Raw genomic sequence first — 19828 nt, forward strand, 5'->3', positions numbered from 1 at the left:
TTAAAAAATAATGTTGCAGATGCAAACTGTTATGTATAGAATGGATAAACAACAAGGTCCTTCTATATAGCACAGGGAATTATATTCAATACCCTGTAATAGAGCAAAATGGAAAAGAGTATAAAAAAAGAATTTTACACATGTTTACAGATTATAGGAAATTTGGAAAACACAAAAAATTAGAAAGAAAAAAAAAAAAAACCACCTGCCTTCTCATCAACAAAGGCAACCATCAGTACAATGCAAAACAAGATTTTCCAGTTTTTTCTTTTAAGGAATATTATTTTGTGTAACTTCTATTTTTCCCCCTTGTTATCAATATACTCCATAAGAAAAACAGTTACTTGTTGAGCATTTATTATATGCCAGATCTCTATCATCTGCTCTTCATACTCATCTATGTTAATTCTTTGAAATAACCCTATGAAGTAGATTTTTTGTGGTTTCATTTTACGAATGTGAAAAATGTGTCTTAAAAATATTAAAGCAACTCGCCCAAGATATATAATCAGTAAGTGATAGAGTCTGGTATCTCCCCCTTGTCTTTCTGATATCCAATCCATGCTCAACTGCTGTGATGTTTTTTGCACATTTTACATCTCGCTCTCATGACCGAGTTTCTAAATTTTAACAAAAATACAATTACATTTTGAGAATGGTGATCAACACGTTGAATAAGTGAATGAATGTTTTATAAGAAGAGAAAGGAATGATTTGAATTCACATTGAGGAAGTTAGCACACGACACACGGTAGGTGCTTAATAAATACTTATTGGAGTTTACGTTCTGATGATTATAACCAAGATAAACTGGCAGGGTCTGATTATCAGTGAGAAAGAATGTCTCCCTGTTCAACGCTGGAGCATCTTCTGAAGAGAGGCTGATCCTCTCCATATCTAGTGATCTTCACTGACAATTAAAAGATCCAAGTACCATCTCACTGTTAGTTGCCTAGAGATAGAAAATTAGAAGATGATCTTTGGGATGCCCCCCTTCGCCAGTGGTTTCTGCTTCCCTGGATCTAGTGCAAGTGGCATGGCCTGATTAGAAAGACCACCATGTGAGTCAGAAGATGTAGCTTTCCCATCCAGTTGGGTCACTAGGTAGCTGGGTAAACTTCACAGTTAACTTATTCTCCCTGGTCTTGGTGCTGTCTGCGACTGAGACACGTCCTCTAGATAATCTCTAACATAAATTTCAGCTGAAAGATTTCATTGAAGAGAATTATTTAAAATCTCTCTCACTGTATTAGTTTGCAAGGGCGGCTATGACAAAATATCACAGACTGGGTGGCATGGCTTAAACAACAGAAATTCTTAAACAACAATTCTTAAACTGCTTAAACAGCTGTTTCAGACACTAGAAATCCAAGATATCCAGGTGTTGTCAGGCTTGGTTTCTCCCGAGGCCCTTCTCCTTGGCTTGCAGGTGACCATCTTCTGGCTGTGTCCTTACATGGTCTTTCCCTTTATGTGTACCTGTAGCTGATGTCTCTCTGTGTGTCTAAAGTTTTTCCTCTTATACAGGCACCAGTCAGATTGTTTTGGGGCTTGCCTTAATGGCCTGCTTTTAACTTAATCCCTTCTTTAATAGCCCTATCTCTAAACACAGTCCCATTCTGAAGTACAGGGGTTAGGACTTCAATATAGGAATTCTGGGGAAACATGACTCAGCCCATACCAATCACTTAAGATTTTATTACTTATTATTTTATTTTATTAAATTAATTTTATTTTATTATCTAGTGTTCAACCACTTAAAGTGCTCCTTCTCCCCCACACAAAACAAAAACAGAGGGCTTGGCAGCCCCATGAAGTAGTTAGGGACCCTGACCCCTCTTTACTCTGTGGCTTTCATCCTAAGGTTCCCAATAGGCTTCTGGCACTGAGGTATCATAGCTGCATACAAACCTGCAGAAATGAGGAAGACAGGGAGGTGAAAGGAATACCCCTGCCAGCTGGATCAGCTTCCAACTGATGCTCCCACCATGACTGGCCTCATTAGAGTTCTACTACCCAGAAAGGCAGAGGATGGGGAGATTTTGAGTATATCACTAGAAATCTCTACCAAAATCTCTTTGAACAATAAAGGTCAAAAAATGTGTCCTCATGTAAGAAGTGGTACAATTTCTATTTTAGTGTCCAGGTTGGAAAGCACAATTCCACCATCACCATTATAACGATGCCCTAGACTTGCGTTGTCCAATATGGTACCTACCAGCTGTGTGTGGCTAGGGGTATTGGAAATGTGCCTTGACCAAATTGAGATGTTCAGTTTAAGTTCATCACTTTCACTTTACTTTCTAAAAAAACGTATGGCTAGCAGAAAACTTTAACTTGCACTTGTGGCTCCCACGACATTTCTATTGGACGGTGTTGATCTAGTATATCTTTCACCCCAAACACAAGTATTCCAAGAGCAGCCTGTTTTGAAAAAAAATTTATTTGGAAAAATTTTTTAATGTTTATTTAAAGATGGACAGAGTAATCAAAATTAGAAATGTTTTTCCCCCATTTTATGTCATTATTAATAAAATTGAGAAGCTGACTTTTGTAATATGCTCATTATTGAGCTGGAAATCTGCTCAGTTTTACAGGCCAGTTGCTGGTATTGGCCCCAAGAATCAAGAAGCCCATATTATGTTTTCAGAGCTAAGAACATTTGTTCCTCTCTAAAGTAAATTTAGTATGAAAAAGCACCATACGCCTGCAGGTAGAGTGGAAAGATATTCTGTGTGTAGACTAAGTAAAGTCATTTGGAGTAGTAAGTTTACTCAAAAGGAAAAAATACACACACACACACCACCTTCCTTATTACCATAATGACTCGTTACCTGTTCGAAAAGATACATGCACTCCAATAGCCAAGACAGGGAAACCACATGAATGTCCATTGACAGATGAATGGATAAAGAAGATATGGTGTATATATGTGTGTGTGTGTGTGTGTGTGTGTGTGTATTCACAATGAAACATTACTCAGCCATGAAAAGAATGAAATAATGCTATTTGCAGCTACATGGATAGAACTAGTGATTATTATACAAAGTGAAGCAAGTAAGAAAAAGACAAATACCGCATGATATCACTTATTTGTGGAATCTAAATTATGATACAAATGAACTTATCTACAAAACAGAAATAGACTCACAGACATAGAGAACAGACTTGTGATTGCCAAGAAGGATGGGAGGTGGGGGAGGGGTGGATTGGGAGTTTGGGATTAGCAGATGCAAACTATTATATAGAGAATGGATAAACAACAAGGTCCTACTGGAATGATATTCAATATCCTGCAATAAACCAAAATGGAAAAAGAAAAAAATGACTTGTCACCTTTGCCTACTTGAGTGTACTAGGCACAGGACAAACAATTGCAGGGGCAGGGACAAACAATTCTGAAATTATTCAGAAATAGAAACCATTTGAAAAATAATAGTCATTGGGTTTCTTATCCAGCTGCTTCCAACCCTACTTGGATTGACTTCTGTTATTTCTTTGTCTCAATAATCCTCATGAATGTCCTTGGTAGCAATTACTAATCCTGAATAGGGTGGTCTTGAAAGCTTTCAAATAAAATAATACTTGGGAACTATTTCATGAAAACTTACATTATAAAAGTTATACTTCATTTTAAATAAATTGGAAATGGAGAAGAATCTAATTATGTAAATAAAAATCAACATGATTCCACAGCTAAGGGACGGCCACTATTTAGCAAATTAATCTCCGTTCTATGCCTACATATTTATATAGGTGCATTTTATCTGATTCATACGTGTAAATTTGTATCCTGTTCATTTCATTTGGTATTGTATTATAAGCACCTTTCATGTTTACTATAAACATTATTATTAGTGGCAGCAAAGTAGTATGTCAAATGGGTATACTGTAATTTACTTAACTATTCCTTTAATTTTAGATCCAGGTTGGTATTATTATAAATAATGGTGCTTAGTGTATAAATCTCAGTCCAATTTCAGATTATTTCTGAAAATAGATTTCTAGAAATGAAAGTAAAGTGTCAAAAAGGATTATTCATATTCTTAAGCTTCTTGATTCATATTTTGAAATGGCTTTGCACAATATTTAGAAATAGAAATGAGAGTTTTCAGCTTTACCTTGTGCCTGAAAACTAAGAGGCTATCAGTTGAGCCATGGGTCTGTTTTTCATTCCCTCCTGTTCCCCCGTTCCTAAGAATTTCCTCTGGGTTTTGCCTCTAGTTCAGAGGCACCACTATTTGGCAAAGCCAGAAACTCAAGTGGGGGTGTTCATCTTCGTTGCATAGGACATAAGCACAAAATACAGGACCAGAAACAGACACACACACAGGCAGAGAGGCAAACCTGAATCCACAGCCGAGGAGCTGAAGCTGGGAGGTAGCAGGCCTGGGAGGGCAAAAGAGAGACCAAGTCAGGGGTCTCTGAGGCCGAAGGCAGTATGGGGCTCTCAGTGGGTCCCTGTTCACGGGTGCCTGCAGGCAGCCAGCTCATGGGAGGCCAGAGGAGAGGGCCATGCGGGGGACCACCTGCGAGCCTGCCATTGCCTTTTTGTTGTAAGTGGGGCATTCTTTCTGATACCAAGCAGGACCCTGGGTGCTCATGGGCACAAAAGCCTTTCTGTGTCCTCTGTTTCTTGATTACAGGAAATAGGCTTCCTTCACCCTTCATGACCTTCCCTGGGTTCCAAAGGGCAGGTTCAAGCAGGGAAGGGAGGGGATGCGGAGACAAAGGAGGAGCAGCCAAGAAACAATAGTGCAGGGAATTCCTAGGTGGCACAGTGGTTGAGAATCTGCCTGCCAATGCAGTGGACATGAGTTTGAGCCCTGCCCCAGGAAGATCCCACATGCCGCAGAGCAACTAAGCCCATGCATCACAACTATTGAGCCTAGGGCCTGTGAACCACAACTATTGAGCCCATGTGCCGCAACTACTGAAGGCCATGGGCCTAGAGCCCATGCTCCACAACAAGAGAAGCCACTGCAATGAGAAGCCCTCACACCACAACAAAGAGTAGCCCCCATTCACCGCAACTAGAGAAAGCCCGTGTGCAGCAGCAAAGACCCAACACAGCTAATAAAAAAATAAATCCAATAAAAAACAGAAACAAAACAAACAAACAAAAAAAAAAAACAGTAGTGTGCAGCCTTGTGGCAGGTCCTGGTTCTGCCTCAAGGGATACACACAACAATATCTTTGAGTTGTTTTCAAGATACTGAAACCCCCACCAGGTGGGAGAAGTTAACTGTCTGCTGCCCACAAGCCTGCAGACCCCCAAACCAGTTGGAACCAGAAGGTTGATGATGCTGATTCCTGATTACATCACCACCAACCAATCCGAAGAACGTCCACGAGCTGATCACACCGTCTTTGAACCATTCCTATAAAGCTCCTCACTACCCGCTCCAGGTCAGGACATACACTGGAGCTTTAAAGTGGAGCTTACCTCCACTGTGGCCCCCTTGCCTGGCACAGCAATAAAGTGTTTCTTTTCTGCTTCCCCCAAAACTCTGTCTCCAAGATTTAATTCAGTGTCGGGGAACAGAGGCTAGATTCAGCTTCACTTCCAATATTGAAAATGCTTCTTTCTTGAGTGTCCCTCACGTGAAACTGCAAGGAACATGATTTTCATCCTTGAAGGCCTCTTGTGGCAGAAACAAAACATTGCCTGTGTTTATGATTGCCTGGCATCTAGCCTCCCTCAAATTCCAAAAATGCACCGTACCCGTCTTCCCAGTGCTTGTCTTGCTCTGTTTTCTTTTCTTTCACCCCAGTCCAGCTCTCAGCCTCACTCCTTCCTCTTCATCCTCCCAAGCTAAAATGAAAAGGTACTTCATGAAGCCCTGCTACATGCTGACCGAGAAACTTAGACTTATCTCTTAGGCATGTCATCACAGGTGTGATGACATGTCTCATGGCCTTCATTCTAATGCACTGCAAGCTCCAGGTGGGCAAGGTCTGAGCCCCCCTGTCTCCTGGGCTGTGTCCTTGTCACCAGGACCAAGGCAGGATCCATTGTGCAGCTTAATAAATATCTGTTGAAGAAATAAACAAACAAAAAATGAAGGAGTCTATCTTCCCCCAAAAGTGAAAAAAGAGCCGTCATTTGGTCCTCTGCTCCCTCTGAGTGTGTGAATCACAAAGATAAACTTTAGCTCCCAGGGCAGCCTTCCCCTACATTCGCTGAGAGCATGCCAGTCAGTCCTGGTAGTTTTCAGATGAATCAAATTAGAAATGGTTGTATTCATTTGGAAAATCAAGAACTGGCTTTGAAATCTTTCCCCACAAACTAGATTGAATCAAGATCACTTTCCCCCAGCTCGTAAGTGCCTGATTGGCTTTGTTTGACCTCTCATGATGGAAATGCAGCCTTGCATTGCCAGCTCTGTTTTTAACTCACCAGGGTGTTGTGATGTCTGGATGATGATTAAAAACAAAACAAACACCCACAATGAAAATGCTGGGTAAATAACAGCTCAGCACAGTAACCCTTAGAAGTGGCACTTTAGGAAACTCTAAAACCAGTCAAGGTAAGCAGAACTTCAAGCTAGGTCCGCTATATTCCCTTGAGGTTTTAAAAATTGATTTTCTGGTATAGCAGGTCAGTCATATCGGACTTGTCTCTTGTCAGGACCCCAGGAAGAGATGTCCTGGGACTTGGCTGTGACAACATTTGAGGCGTCTCAGTGGGAGCAGGCCGGCCACCTACCCTACACTTCCCTTGCTCACCCATGTAGTCCTTACTCTACATTCTACCTTAGTCCCCAGACTTGATTCAGATTCATCCTACCTTTGGTTCAGGTCTATTCCTAGCCTACTTCCATCTATGACCTCAGGTCTTCTCCAATATATTTTATATTTTTAAAATTTATTTTACTGTAGTATAGTTGATTTCCAATGTTGTGTTAGTTTCTGGTGTACAGTGAAGTGATTCAGTTATACATGTATATAATAGTTTCCATCTGCTAATCCCCAATTCCCAATCTATCCTTCCTCCAATCCCTCCCTCTTTGCAACCACAGTCTGTTCTTGATGTCTGTGAGTCTGTTTCTGTTTCACAGATAATTTCATTTGTGTCATATTTTAGATTCCACATATAAGTGATATATATGGTACCTGTCTTTCTCTTTCTGACTTACTCCACTTAGTAAGATAATCTCTAGGTCCATCCATGTTGTAAATGGCATTATTTCATGGAATGGTCCACTGTTTAAATGCCTTTTTTTTCTTTCTCGTTTTCTATAAGGGCAGACAGGGGAACTCTCGGATGAGAGACAGCTTGGTGCCCTGGGTGCCAGAGGACCTGGGTCCCAGATCTGGCAGATGGATACCTGGTTCATGCCACCTTTCCAGCTAGTGCCAATCTGCACTGCCACCCTGCCCCATGTCAGAGGCACAGTGAGGGGGTGGGCTCTTCTCTTTAGGGGGAGTGAACTGCAACTGTACTTGCATGTACCTGCAGGCTGTAGGTTACCAGGAGGCATAGGGACCTCGGGCAGTTCTCCCCCATCCCCGTAGGGAGCCAATCAGACTGCTTGTCAAAGTCCAAGACCACAGCATCTCAATTGCATCAATACTATCACACATCCCGGTGGCTGGTAGATCCTCAGGGCTTGGCTGCTGTCTTATCCCTGTGCTACTGTTCCCAGTAACTCAAGCCCAGAGCTGGGTCTTGTTGCTGAGCTGGTGAGCAGTGCTTGGGGTGTGAAATACAGTCCCAGGCAAGAGCATCAGGAAGTGGTGGCAAATGACCAGATTGAGAATGAGTTAGAGGCTAATAATCTTGCCTTCTCCTCACAAGCCTTTTATCTATAACTTCTGTATTTTCAGGCTATAATTTAAAGCAGAGCAGAGGATAACTTTCTGGTGCCTTCTGAAAAAGGGCTAACTGGCTTGAATCACTATCCCAGGCAGTAAGAGGTGTCTTCATAGTGAAATGAGTCCAGGAGGAACACACTTGCCAAACCAAGATATTGAGACAAAGATGGTGCCCATCACCTCTGAGGTCAAAGTCTGACTAGGAAAAAATGCCCACAGATGAGAAATATCTATGAGCAATTCATCAGCGATTGGCTCCTTTAGCTGTAACTTATGGTCTATTTGGCCAACAAGAGATCAGCAAGTAAGTAACAATTTTGAAAGAGAGCAGATTCTTGGCATAGAGATAAGGCAAAGGCAACACCCAAGTAGAAATTTACAGACAGTTAGCTTTTGCTGTTAAGGTCTAAAATTTGTCATGTACATTCATGGCCATAACTGAAATAAGCAAAAAATTATGTTCAATCCTAAAGCTGTGGGACTTTCCTGGTGGCGCAGTGGTTAAGAACACGCCTGCCAATGCAGGGAACATGGGTTCGATCCCTGGTCCAGGAAGATCCCACATGCTGCGGAGCAACTAAGCCCGTGCGTCACAACTAGTGAGCCTGCGCTCTAGAGCCCACGAGCCACAACTATGAACCCATGCACCGCAACTACTGAAGCCCGTGCGCCAAGAGCCCTTGCTCCATAACAAGACAAGCCACCTCAATGAGAAGCCTGAGAACCGCAATGAAGGGTAGCCCCTGCTCGCCGCAACTAGAGAAAGCCCACCCATGCAGCAACAAAGACCCAATTCAGCCAATTAAAAAAAAAAAAAAATCCTAAAGCTGTGAAATAGGCACTAATTCAGTCATTTGTTAATATCTTTCTTCTCAGTCCTACTAATTCCTTGTTTTAGCCTAGTCAAATTTGGCATTTTTGTCTTTACACTATCTGAGACCCAGCTAAAATACCGGGTGTCCAATGAACAAGTGGTGATAGAGTCCATGTTTAGGAATCTCTGACAAACACAGAGATCATTAGATCACTGTATAATACATTTCTGTCTGTTCCATCTACCATATATACCCACGGTCTAAATGACCGTGATGGTGTTTCCCGCATCATAAGCAGAACAGCATCTTCTAAACTTGGTCCCTCTGTACGAAAGATAAGCTCTACTTGTGACAGTTTATCTGATCCATTCTGTAGTCACATAACAAAGACTTTAACGGTACTAAGGTCTCTCTGTTGGATGCTCCTCACCGGTGAGTCATCAGAACACCACGGTAATTATGCTGTTATCTAAGATCTCCTTTTGGATAAGTCCCTCCACCATGGAGGAAAGATCTTAGTTGGATGGTTTTTCTGGATTTCAGTCAGCAATTGACAAACTTCTGATCTGGTGGCAGAATGACGTGTATACATTTGGAAGGAGGTTGTAGCTCAGACCTGTGTTTTCTCTCATGGTTTTCCTCTAATTTTCCTCGCACTGCCCTTGGACCAGCACCCAGCTACGTGGCTTATGTATAATTTCTCCCATTTTATTATCTCCAAGAAAGTTTCAGTCACTGTGGTTCCCTATATAGTTCCTCATTAGCCTAGCATTCTCTTTGTAAAGTATTTTAGGATGCTGTTTCTGGAGATAGGGGTAGGAGGAAGAATAGTCAGCTGATTGATTGTTATACCCTGGTAAACACTTGTTTTTTTTAGTTGGGCTTCTTTTTTAAAACTGTGGAACAGTATCATCTTCTGCTTACTTACTTTAAAAAATATATATATTTATATGTATATAAAATTATCTATGGAAACTCTTGCTGTATTTCCTGCAATTAGAATTGGTAGGGAAAAGGCCTAGGTTTCCTTTCTTATGCTTTGAACCATTATTTTAAAAAGGTCTTAAAAAGCAAGTACTTGGGGATTTCCCTGGTGGCACAGTGGTTAAGAATACCCCTGCCACTGCAGGGCACACGGGTTCAATCCCTGGTCCGGGAAGATCCCACTTGCCGAGGAGCAACTAAGCCTGTGGGCCACAACTACTGAGCCTGTGCTGTAGAGCCCGAGAGCCACACCTATTGAGCCTGAGTGCCACAACTCCTGAAGCCCACATGCCTAGAGCCTGTGCTGTGCAACAAGAGAAACGACTGCAATGAGAAGCCCACACACCACAATGAAGAGTAGCCCCTGCTCACCACAACTAGAGAAAGCCTGCACACAGCAACGAAGACCTAGTGCAGCCAAAAGATAAATTTAGAAAAAAAAAAAGGGCAACTGCTTGGTTATATGTCTCACGCCAACATTGGAAATGACTCTGTTGATGCCTGCCCACCTCCAAAGAGAAGATAGATGATAAGAATATGGGTTTTCAGTCTCACATGTCCAAACAATGAGTGCCCTGGTGGGAACATTAGAACTGTCCAGTTCTCCAGCCTCAGGTTACAAAAGAGGAAACTAAGACTCTTGTGGTGACTGGCCTCAGGTCACCCAAAAAAGTGGCAGATCAAGAAACAGAAAAACAACAAGTCAATAACAACGCTAGGCACGGTGCCCATGTTCTCATTTGATCCTAAATCAACCCTCCACCATTATTCTCCCAGCTATAGCAGAAAAAAATAAGGAAGCGGAGAGACCATATGGTTTTCCTGGTAAATATTCATGATAAGGATTGGGTTCTGCCTAAATTGAACAATTTCACTTTCATCTCAGAATTCAAAGCCAGATGCTCTCTACCCAGTTACAAATGAATTTTTATGAAAAGCCTATGCAAGTAGTAAAGAGTAGCTAATTATTACAAGGCAGTCTAAGAGATATAAGTGTTTGGTGACACATGTATGGATATGTGGATAAACAGTCTAATAAAACAAACCATTGGGATCTAGTGGAGAAGGCAGCCACCTCGGGGTTGGGGAGGGTTTGGAAGGGCCCCAGGAATGAGCCAGGAGGAAGGAGGGAGGGTGCAGAGGCGTGAGGAAGTCACTCCTTGTGGAGGGAGAAAGGCAGGAAGTGTATTGTGGGGATAGGTTGCCATAGTAACCACACACATGGATTGGATGAATGAGCCTGAGGACTTCCGTTTTTGGTCAGGGTCTTCACACCGGAGCGGGAGGGGCCACCAGTTAAGGCAGGTGGTGGTCAACCAGCAGTCCAGGGCCATCCCTGCTCTATGCTATTTGAGGTCCCTGGGCAAGCACAGCACCTACTCTCAATTTTTCCTGAAAACTCTCTGTTTGTTGTTCTTCCTCACCATTCTAGACAGGGACCTTCACAAGCCCTTAACTGACCAAAGTGTGGTCCTTGAGCATCCTTTCTTGCACGCAATGCACACTGTATTCCCTACATACAGCCCCTGAGGGATGCATCTGAAGCACAATATGACTGTATTGCTTTAACTCTACATCAATTCTCTCTTCACCCCTTTCCATTCTATTTCATCCGTAGGGTCAAGTTCTAGTGCCTCCACATGGTCCAAAGGCTTAATGATTGCAACACTTCCTGCCCTCTCACTGCCTCTTGCCTGCTGTTATCCTGGCTTCTGAACTTCTGCCAGCTGACCTTCTGTCGGGTCCTGGTATATGCCTCCCACCTTCCTACCTAAAATGCTTTCCCTCTCTGCTCAGATAATACTTCTCCTCACTCTCCAATTAGTTATACCTGTTCTTCTGTAAAGTCTCAATTCCAATGTAGCTTCCCTAAGGAAGCCTTTTGTAATCCTCCAGACTAGAACAGCTTCCTCTGTGTGAGATCTCATGTACTGTTTCTTCACAGCAATTAATAACATGGAGGTTTTTCTCTGCCCTCCAAAGGGACGGCTGCCTTGGAGAGGATGAATCAATGAAAAGGGCTTGCTTTTTCCACTGCCATAAACCTGGTCCTTGTATTTTAAGGGCACGCTCATTCTTAGGAGTCCATCAAGCTTCATGAGTCAGATAGGGGACAGTACAGCTCTTGTTAATGGCACAAAACCAAGCATTTTTCCGTAGAAATAGACAATCTTTGATGGTCACAAATAGATCTTACAAAGTTCTGTGCTCTGTCTATAGAAATCAAAGTCTTTTGTCTGAGAAAAGAGGTGGGATGGGAACTTCTGTGTTTTGAGGGCTGCAAAGGAAAGGCCATGGTGGATCCCAAAGAAGGAAAGTGGATGGTTTGAGGGTCCCCGAGGGACAGATGGGCCCAGCACTTCGGGATACCTTATCTTTTGGAGAAGAATGTGCATATATAAGCATGAATGCACAGGGCACTAAGAAATGCCATTTGGGGAACAAAGAGAGGCCCCCACTTATAGGTACCAGTGACCTGTGGTTCAGTGTGGCCATTGTCCTGTGGAGGGTCACCATTCAACCAGGGCATGGTGGTGGTGTCAGGAGAGGCACATCAGACACCAGGGATTTAGACTCTTTAATGTAGAAGGACCTCCTCTTGGGACAGTGAAAGACCCTGGAGGTATTGTAAGATTTGCAGGGGAAAAGAGACCTTGGCGGTGATACTGACTTTCTTTCAGTCTCTTCTGTAGGACCAGGGCTGCTTGATTTACCAGGAAGATTTGACCACCAAATAGCACACTTTGCACTAACGACAGTAAAAAATGTACCTTTAGTGACTATAGCCTGAAAAGGAACAGGATCCAATTTACATGTATAACATATAACCCCTGTGCTTAGCACATTGTTTTATAATGTTGGAGAAATCTTGAATGCATGTTGAGATCCCTAACAAATTAAATGTACCATAGAATGGAGAGAGTCTGAGGCATGGCACCTCCTTCTTCATGGGGATGGGATGAAAGTTGAATTCATAGATTCAGCTGGTATGTAGGGGAGAAAACAGTATGTCGACTTTTTTGCCACTTTGTTTTAACACTATTCTAAAGTACATTGTGGGGCTTCCCTGGTGGTGCAGTGGTTAAGAATCCACCTGCAAATGCAGCGAAGAGTGGCCCCCACTCTCCATAACTATAGAAAGCCCGCACGCAGCAATGAAGACCCAATGCAGCCAAAAATAAAAGAAGTTGATGACATTAAAAAATGAAGTAGATTGTCTTTTTTTGTTTGTTTGACAACTTTGTGTCTTTTCTTTAATTGCTGTGTAGTTGATTTACAATGTTGTGTTAGTTTCAGGCGTACAGCACAGTGATTCAGTTATGTACACACACATATATGTGTATATATACACATATATACATATTCTTTTTCAGATTATTTTCCCTTATAGATTATTACAAGGTATTGAGTATAGTTCCCTGTGCTATATAGTAAGTCCTTGTTGATCATCTATTTTATATATCCTGGTGTGTATATGTTAATCCCAAACTCCTAATTTATCCCTCCCTCTGCTTCTCCTTTGGTAACCGTAAGTTTGTTTTCTATATCTGTGCGTCTATTTCTGTCTTATAAATAAGTTCATTTTATCATTTCTTTTTAGATTCCACATATAAGCTTTATCGTATGATATTTGTCTTCGTGTGGCTTACTCTGCTTAGTGTGATCATCTCTAGGTCCTTCCATGTTGCTGCAAGTGGCATTATTTCATTCTTTTTTATGGCTGAGTAATATTGTCATCTTGCATGCTCTTTCTAAATCATTGCTGGGGACTCCCTCAAATGCTGTCTTGAGAAGGATTCTGAAGTCACAAATGGCATTATTGAAAATGATTCAAGAATCCTTGTTGATTTTAAAAGTAGTGCTTTTTCATTTAACTTATTTTTTCTCCTTTCTCCCCACTGTGGTGATGGAGGTGAGTGTCGATGCTTTTCAACACTGGCATTTCTGCCAGGAGCTAGCTCAGCTGAGATGGATGTGGAACTGGGGTGGCTGCACATCTGCTGTGTGACCAGCAGCTGAGCCAGAAACACTCACATTTGCCGGGAGAGTTGGGTCTGCTCAGGTGTAGAGGGCACTTCCCATCTATTCCTGTCTCTCCTATCTGCCTTTGGACCTACCGTTGGAGAACAGAGCAGGGAGGTGCTCTAAAAACAGAGCAGTTTTGGAAAGTTCAGAAAGCTGCATGGACACAAGGACAACAGAGGGCAGCGTGAGAGGAACGTGAGGGATGGAGTGGAGGAGCATGTCCTGCAGTTACCCGGAGAAACCCTCCAAAGACAATGCATTTCCAAGTTCTCCTATTCCCTGTTGAGCAAAGTGTTGGCCCCCAGGCCTGGCCTCACCTTAACCAGTAAGAATCCTTGAGGCATTTATTTGAAGTTCTTGCCACCAGAACCTTGCCAGGGACACTTGAATGTCCACTGAGTGCTCCTCAAGGGAATTTGGGTTCCCTGGCCTCTTTTACAGGTACTGGGGCCCATCAGACATTCCGTGGAAAGCAGCAGCTGGACCTCTCCTCAGATGTGTGAGAACTGATCAAAGAGGGAGGAAATCTCAGTTCCTCTAGACCCCCCGCTCTCCTAAGGACCACCCTCCATGACTGTCTATCCAGAGAACACTTGAAAAATGGCTCGAGCTAAACATCAGATTTTTTAATTTTTTTTAAATTAAAATATAGTTGTTTACAATGTGTTAGTTTTTGGTGTACAGCAAAGTGATTCAGTTTTATACATATATATGTGAATATATGTATTCTTTTTCATTTATGCATATATTTCATTTATACATATATTCTTTCATTTATACATATATATGTATATATATGAATATATATATGTTCTTTTTCAGCTTTTTCAGGTTCTTTTCCTTTATAGGTTATTACAGGATATTGAATATAGTTCCCTGTGCTATACAATAGGACCTTGTTGTTTATCTATTTTATGTATAGTAGTTTGTATCTGCTAATCCCAAACTCCCAATCCATCCCTCCCCCATGCCCTTCCCCTTTGGCAGCCACCAGCCTGTTCTCTCTTTCTCTGAGTCTTCAACGTTGGATTCTAAATCAATTCAGGGAAGCAGCATTTTACAAAGTCCTAGGCTTTTGCCTTCAGCATCATCACATTCCCCCCTTCTACACAGCCTCAAACTTTGGGTACAGCTTTGCTCGGGCAAATTGTCACCAGAGGAGGTGATACTGACCTCAGGAAAAGAACAGGGGAAGGAGAGTTTCTGCCATCTCCCAGGTTCCCTGCAGGAGCATTTGTGATCTTGCTTTGTGTAAAAAACAGCCCTGCCTCAATTAATCTGCCATCAGTGGGGATATTTCATCTCCAAAGGAAATCAACCAGAAATCCAAAAATGCAGATTAAAACAGCAATGGGGTATCAGCAGCAAGTTGGTAGATTTTTTTTTTTTTTAACAGTGGTACCCAGTATAGCGGAGGAAGTTCTCAGAGATGGCTATCAAAAGCATCCTTATCAGACAAACATAGCTTTGTCCTCCATTGTCACTGCAAGGGAGGAATCTGACTTTTCTTGAATTGCCTAGCTTCTCCAAAGCCAGTTTGTGCATTTTTTAAATGAATACAGAGTCACTGTGTAGAATACATGAGATTTGCATGTAAGCATTTAGTTTAATGCCAGGTGCAGTATAAACTGGGCAATTTCTTAATGGATACCAAGGGCCTTACCCTTTGACACATTAATTAACTTCTGGGGATCTAGCCTAAAGAGAAGAACACATCTAAACAACTACAACAAAGGATCAACACAAGAATATGCTCACAGCGGTGTGCTTGATGAGTGCATCATTAGAAATGTACTATTGGTAGAAGTTTGTTTGGAAACTGCTATTTGCTTTCAGAAATGCAGAACGATCACTAACAAAAATAATCGGGACCTAGAGATGTTTTTCTGGATTATGAGATTTTTTGAGCTGAACGATAAACCTGCTCTAGGACTAGGAACTATCCTAGGTATCCAGCCTCACCACCTGGCCACTTTAGTGGAAAGTTGAGTTCAGGCAGGCAGGCAAGCCAGGGCATTCCCCTTTTGGAACTCACTGTTTTTGTATTCTGTGTTTTTTTTTTTTTTTTGAAGTGGCGCTGACTATGGGAATGATTCTAAAAAGCAGAGCTTAGCATCATTCATTGGCCTTGAGAGATTTACAGGGAATAAGATGTGTTTATGACTAGAATAGACTTGTGGTTGAAAGGGGGTGGGCAGTGGGGAAAGGGATGGAGTGGGAATTTGGGATTAACAGATGCCAACTATTATATAGAGAATGGATAAAAAACAAGGTCCTAATGTATAGCACAGGGAACTATATTCAATATCCTGTGATAAACCATAATGGAAAAGAATATGAAAAAGAATCTATGTATATGTAACCGAATCACTTTGTTGTACAGTAGAATTTAATACAACATTGTAAATCAATTGTATTTCAATAAAATAAGTTTTTAAAAAAAGATGTGCCTATGACTATTTAGAGGAGAATCTTGCATTATGCTTACCTGAATAAGCTCACTGCATTGTTGTAGAGATTAGTTTAGAATCTAAAAGAGACAAACGGTAGGGGTGGAAAACAAGAAGTTGGCTATAAAAATTTCAAATGGCTTTCATATTGTAACACCTATTCATAATCCAGAAGACATTCCAGGCTTTCTCCTTATTCATCTAGTAAAAGTGACTCTAGCATGTGGCTCAGCTGGACACATATATACATTTTTTTCCCCTGTAACTTCTTCAAATAAACTTGGACCCGTTTTTTCTCACTTATGCAAAGAATAATCATCCACTTCTTCCTGATTCTAGTCTACCCACACAATACTCCCCACCTCTGGTCCTCTCATGTACCCCCTCCACGCCCCGTGTTGCTAAAAATACTCCTGATACATTAAAAATCTGGCCAATGTCACTTTACTGCTTCTAAATTTGAATGATAACATTGGCAAGCATAAAAAGGCTTTGTACACTCCACCTCTACTCACTTTTCTCGCCTCACCTTTTTCATGGTCCCTGGCCCTCTCTGTCCCACTTCAAGTTCAGCAATGACCCATTCCCCAGGGATGCCATTTTGCTAATTTCTCTAAGCCTGTGCAAACACTGTGCCATTTGCTGAGAAGTTTGGCCAGACACTTACCCTTGTCCTTCCCCACTTCCTTCTAGGAAGCATTGCCTCCCTTGTGAAACCTTTGCTCGTTTAGCTATTTCTTCTACCAGGCTGCCCAGGGAGCTGGTGTAGATCACATTCCACACTGTAACAAAGTTTTTTCCTATGTATCTCCTTAAAAGGTATCCCAGTACTTGGCATGGCGTTGACTTGCAGTACATCATTAACCAGTGAATGAATGTAATTATTTTTATCTTTGGATCCCTAGAAACTTCTGATGCTTCCCATCCCCCCACCCTGCCCAGGGTCTTTGATGACCCTCTTTGCAAATAGCACCACGATCTGGAAAACAGGAATGGAAAATAATCTTGCGGGTGTATCTGAACAAAGCTGACATATTTTTCCCTTTAAGATCTTCCTGCTGAATGAGGAATGATCCTGAAATTAAGGTCAGCTCCAGGTGGTTGTTTATATCAGCTGTCAGACTGCGGAATAAAAAATGGCTTTTATATATTTGATTTTTATTGTTTTCCAGGGCAATGTCACTTTTTCCTGCTCTGAACCACAAATTGTTCCCATCACATTTGTCAACTCGAGCAGCAGTTATTTGCTGCTGCCTGGCACCCCCCAAATTGATGGGCTCTCGGTGAGTTTCCAGTTTCGAACGTGGAACAAGGATGGTCTGCTGCTGTCCACGATGCTCTCTGAGGGCTCAGGGACCCTGCTGCTGAGCCTGGAGGGCGGAACCCTGAGACTCGTGATTCAGAAAATGGCAGGACGTGCAGCTGAAATGCTCACAGGTACTGTCTACTGACAACTTCTAGGTCGGTTTCTTGTTCAGCCAAGTCGTCGCATGTTTGAGATTCTGACCAAAACATACAGGCTCCAGCTCCCACGGATGCGGGAAGACCAGTCTTAACACATTTATTCTGGGTCTGAAGAGGCAACATTTCTTTTCTTAATATTGGAGTGCAGTTAATTTACAGTGCTGTGTTAGTTTCAGGTGTACAGCACAATGATTCAGGTATACATATACACGTATCTATTCTTTTTCGTATTCTTTTCCCGTATAGGTTATTAGAGAGTATTGAGGAGAGTCCCCTGTGCTATACAGTGGGTCCTCATTAGTTACCTATTTTATATATAGTTGTGTGTATATGTCAATCCCAGTCTCCCAATTTATCCTTCCCCACCCCTTTCCCTTCGGTAACCATAAGTTTGATTTCGAGATCTGTGAGTCTGTTTCTGTTTTGTAAATAAGTTCATTTGTCTCATTTTTAATGAGCTTCCACATATAAGTGGTATCATATGATATTGGTCTTTCTCTGTCTGACATAGTTCACTTAGTATGATCATCTCTAGGTTCATCCATGTTGCTGCAAATGACATCATTTCATTCTTTTTTATAGGCTGAATAGTATTCCATTTTATATATAACATGTATCACATCTTCTTTATTCATTCATCAATGGACATTTAGGTTGATTCCATGTCTTGACTATTGTAAATAGTGCTGCAGTGAACATTGGGGTGCATGTCTCTTTTCAAATCAGAGTTTTCTCTGGGTATATGCCCAGAAGGGGGATTGCTGGATCATATGTAACCTCTATTCTTGGTTTTTTAAGGAACCTCCATACCGTCCTCCACAATGGCTGCATCAATTTACATTCCATATGGCTGATTTATAGTCTAAATTGTTACCAGTTTCCAAGCCCAACAGCCATTCTTTGTTTCTACATCTTCATATTTTTAATCATTAACTCTCGAGCCAGCCTTTGAGACTCAAGGGACGCCTGGGAGACTAAAGTGAAAGCCTTTTACTTCAAAGGACAGAAACACAGGGGCATATTTATGGTTTCAAACCCCTGGAAATAACAGAAGGGCCTGGGTTTGTGAGTCAGATAGGCAGTTTCCAAAGGCACCTTTTCCCCTTACTAGTTAGTCTGTGGCCCTAGATGAACTTCTTAACTTTGTCTCCCATGTAAGTGAGAGTGTGTTAGTTACCTACAGCTGTGTAACAAATTATGCCAACATGTAGTGGTTGAAAACAACATGTGTCATATCTGATTTTCTAAAGGTGATTCTGGCTGCTATCAAGCTGTTGGCTGGGGTGACAGTCATCTCAAGGTTCAACTGGGGCTAACTCTGCTTCCAGGCTCATTCATGTGGCTGTTGCAAGGCCTCGGAAGGTCCAAACTTATCCCCATGGCCTTTACAGAAGGCTGCCTCATTGATAGGGCAGCACTCTTACCCCAGAGTGAGTGACCCCAGAAAGAATGAGAAGAAACCCCCAGGACAAAAGCCAGTCTTTGTATATCTCATCCTATCGTTTTCACCATATTCTGCTCATTAGAAGCACGTGAATAAGTCTAGCCCTTGCTCAAGACAAGCGGATTATACAAGGGTTTAGATATTGCGTCATGAATCCTTGGGGACCATCTTAGCATCTATGTATAACAAGAGATGAGAAAAAGTTCCTTACATCACAAGACTGTGCTGGTGATTAAATGAGGTAATGGTCTAAACCCTTTAGCACAGTGTTGAGAAGCTCTTTAGCAAATTTCTTTTTCTTCCACACTGACTCAAGACCTCTGGCAAAATTGGGCATCACTCCTTAAAGTCATAAAAGCCGAGTAAATGTGTGCAGTCATGGGACTTTTATAAAATTTCTAAGCTTTCCAGTCATGGCGGTGAGTTAATCACTTAGAAACATAACATTTTTCATGTGCAGAGTTATAAAAGTTAAACTTCAATCCTCCTTATTTGAAGAAGAAACATTGTGAGCTAGCGCTGGACTGCTTCTCTCTAATCACAGAGATGGTTGAGTACAGAGACTTGTAGGCCTCAGGTCAAAAATGCAGTTTTAATATAGTACAGGCCCCAGTGGCACTTTGCTCTAAAGCATTCAGGTGTTACCTGTATTATTAAGCATGTGTCAGTCCATTAAAATGTGTTTGTGACTGAGAGAGAGGCTGGTAAAAGCTGCCCCATTACCCAGCAATGAGGGAGAAAAAAATCATCAGTTATTTTAGATCTGTCTCTCAAAAAAATCAAACAATTAAAAGAAAGTTTTAAAAGCATTCTGATGTCTGTCTCAG

General features: G+C 41.8%; 1 protein-coding gene across 2 annotated transcripts in view; it reads left to right on the forward strand.

The window, feature by feature from the left end:
• The window catches only part of CNTNAP5 (contactin associated protein family member 5), an 893955-nt gene that overhangs the window by 450932 nt on the left and 423195 nt on the right, over positions 1–19828 (forward strand). For both annotated transcript variants that reach the window (XM_057745525.1, XM_057745526.1), the window contains exon 8: positions 17266–17530. In XM_057745525.1, the coding sequence (XP_057601508.1) occupies positions 17266–17530 (265 nt within the window). The remainder of the gene's footprint in view (positions 1–17265; positions 17531–19828) is intronic.

The sequence above is a fragment of the Hippopotamus amphibius genome, chromosome 8 (genome assembly GCF_030028045.1).
Source record: "Hippopotamus amphibius kiboko isolate mHipAmp2 chromosome 8, mHipAmp2.hap2, whole genome shotgun sequence".
Taxonomy (NCBI): domain Eukaryota; kingdom Metazoa; phylum Chordata; class Mammalia; order Artiodactyla; family Hippopotamidae; genus Hippopotamus; species Hippopotamus amphibius.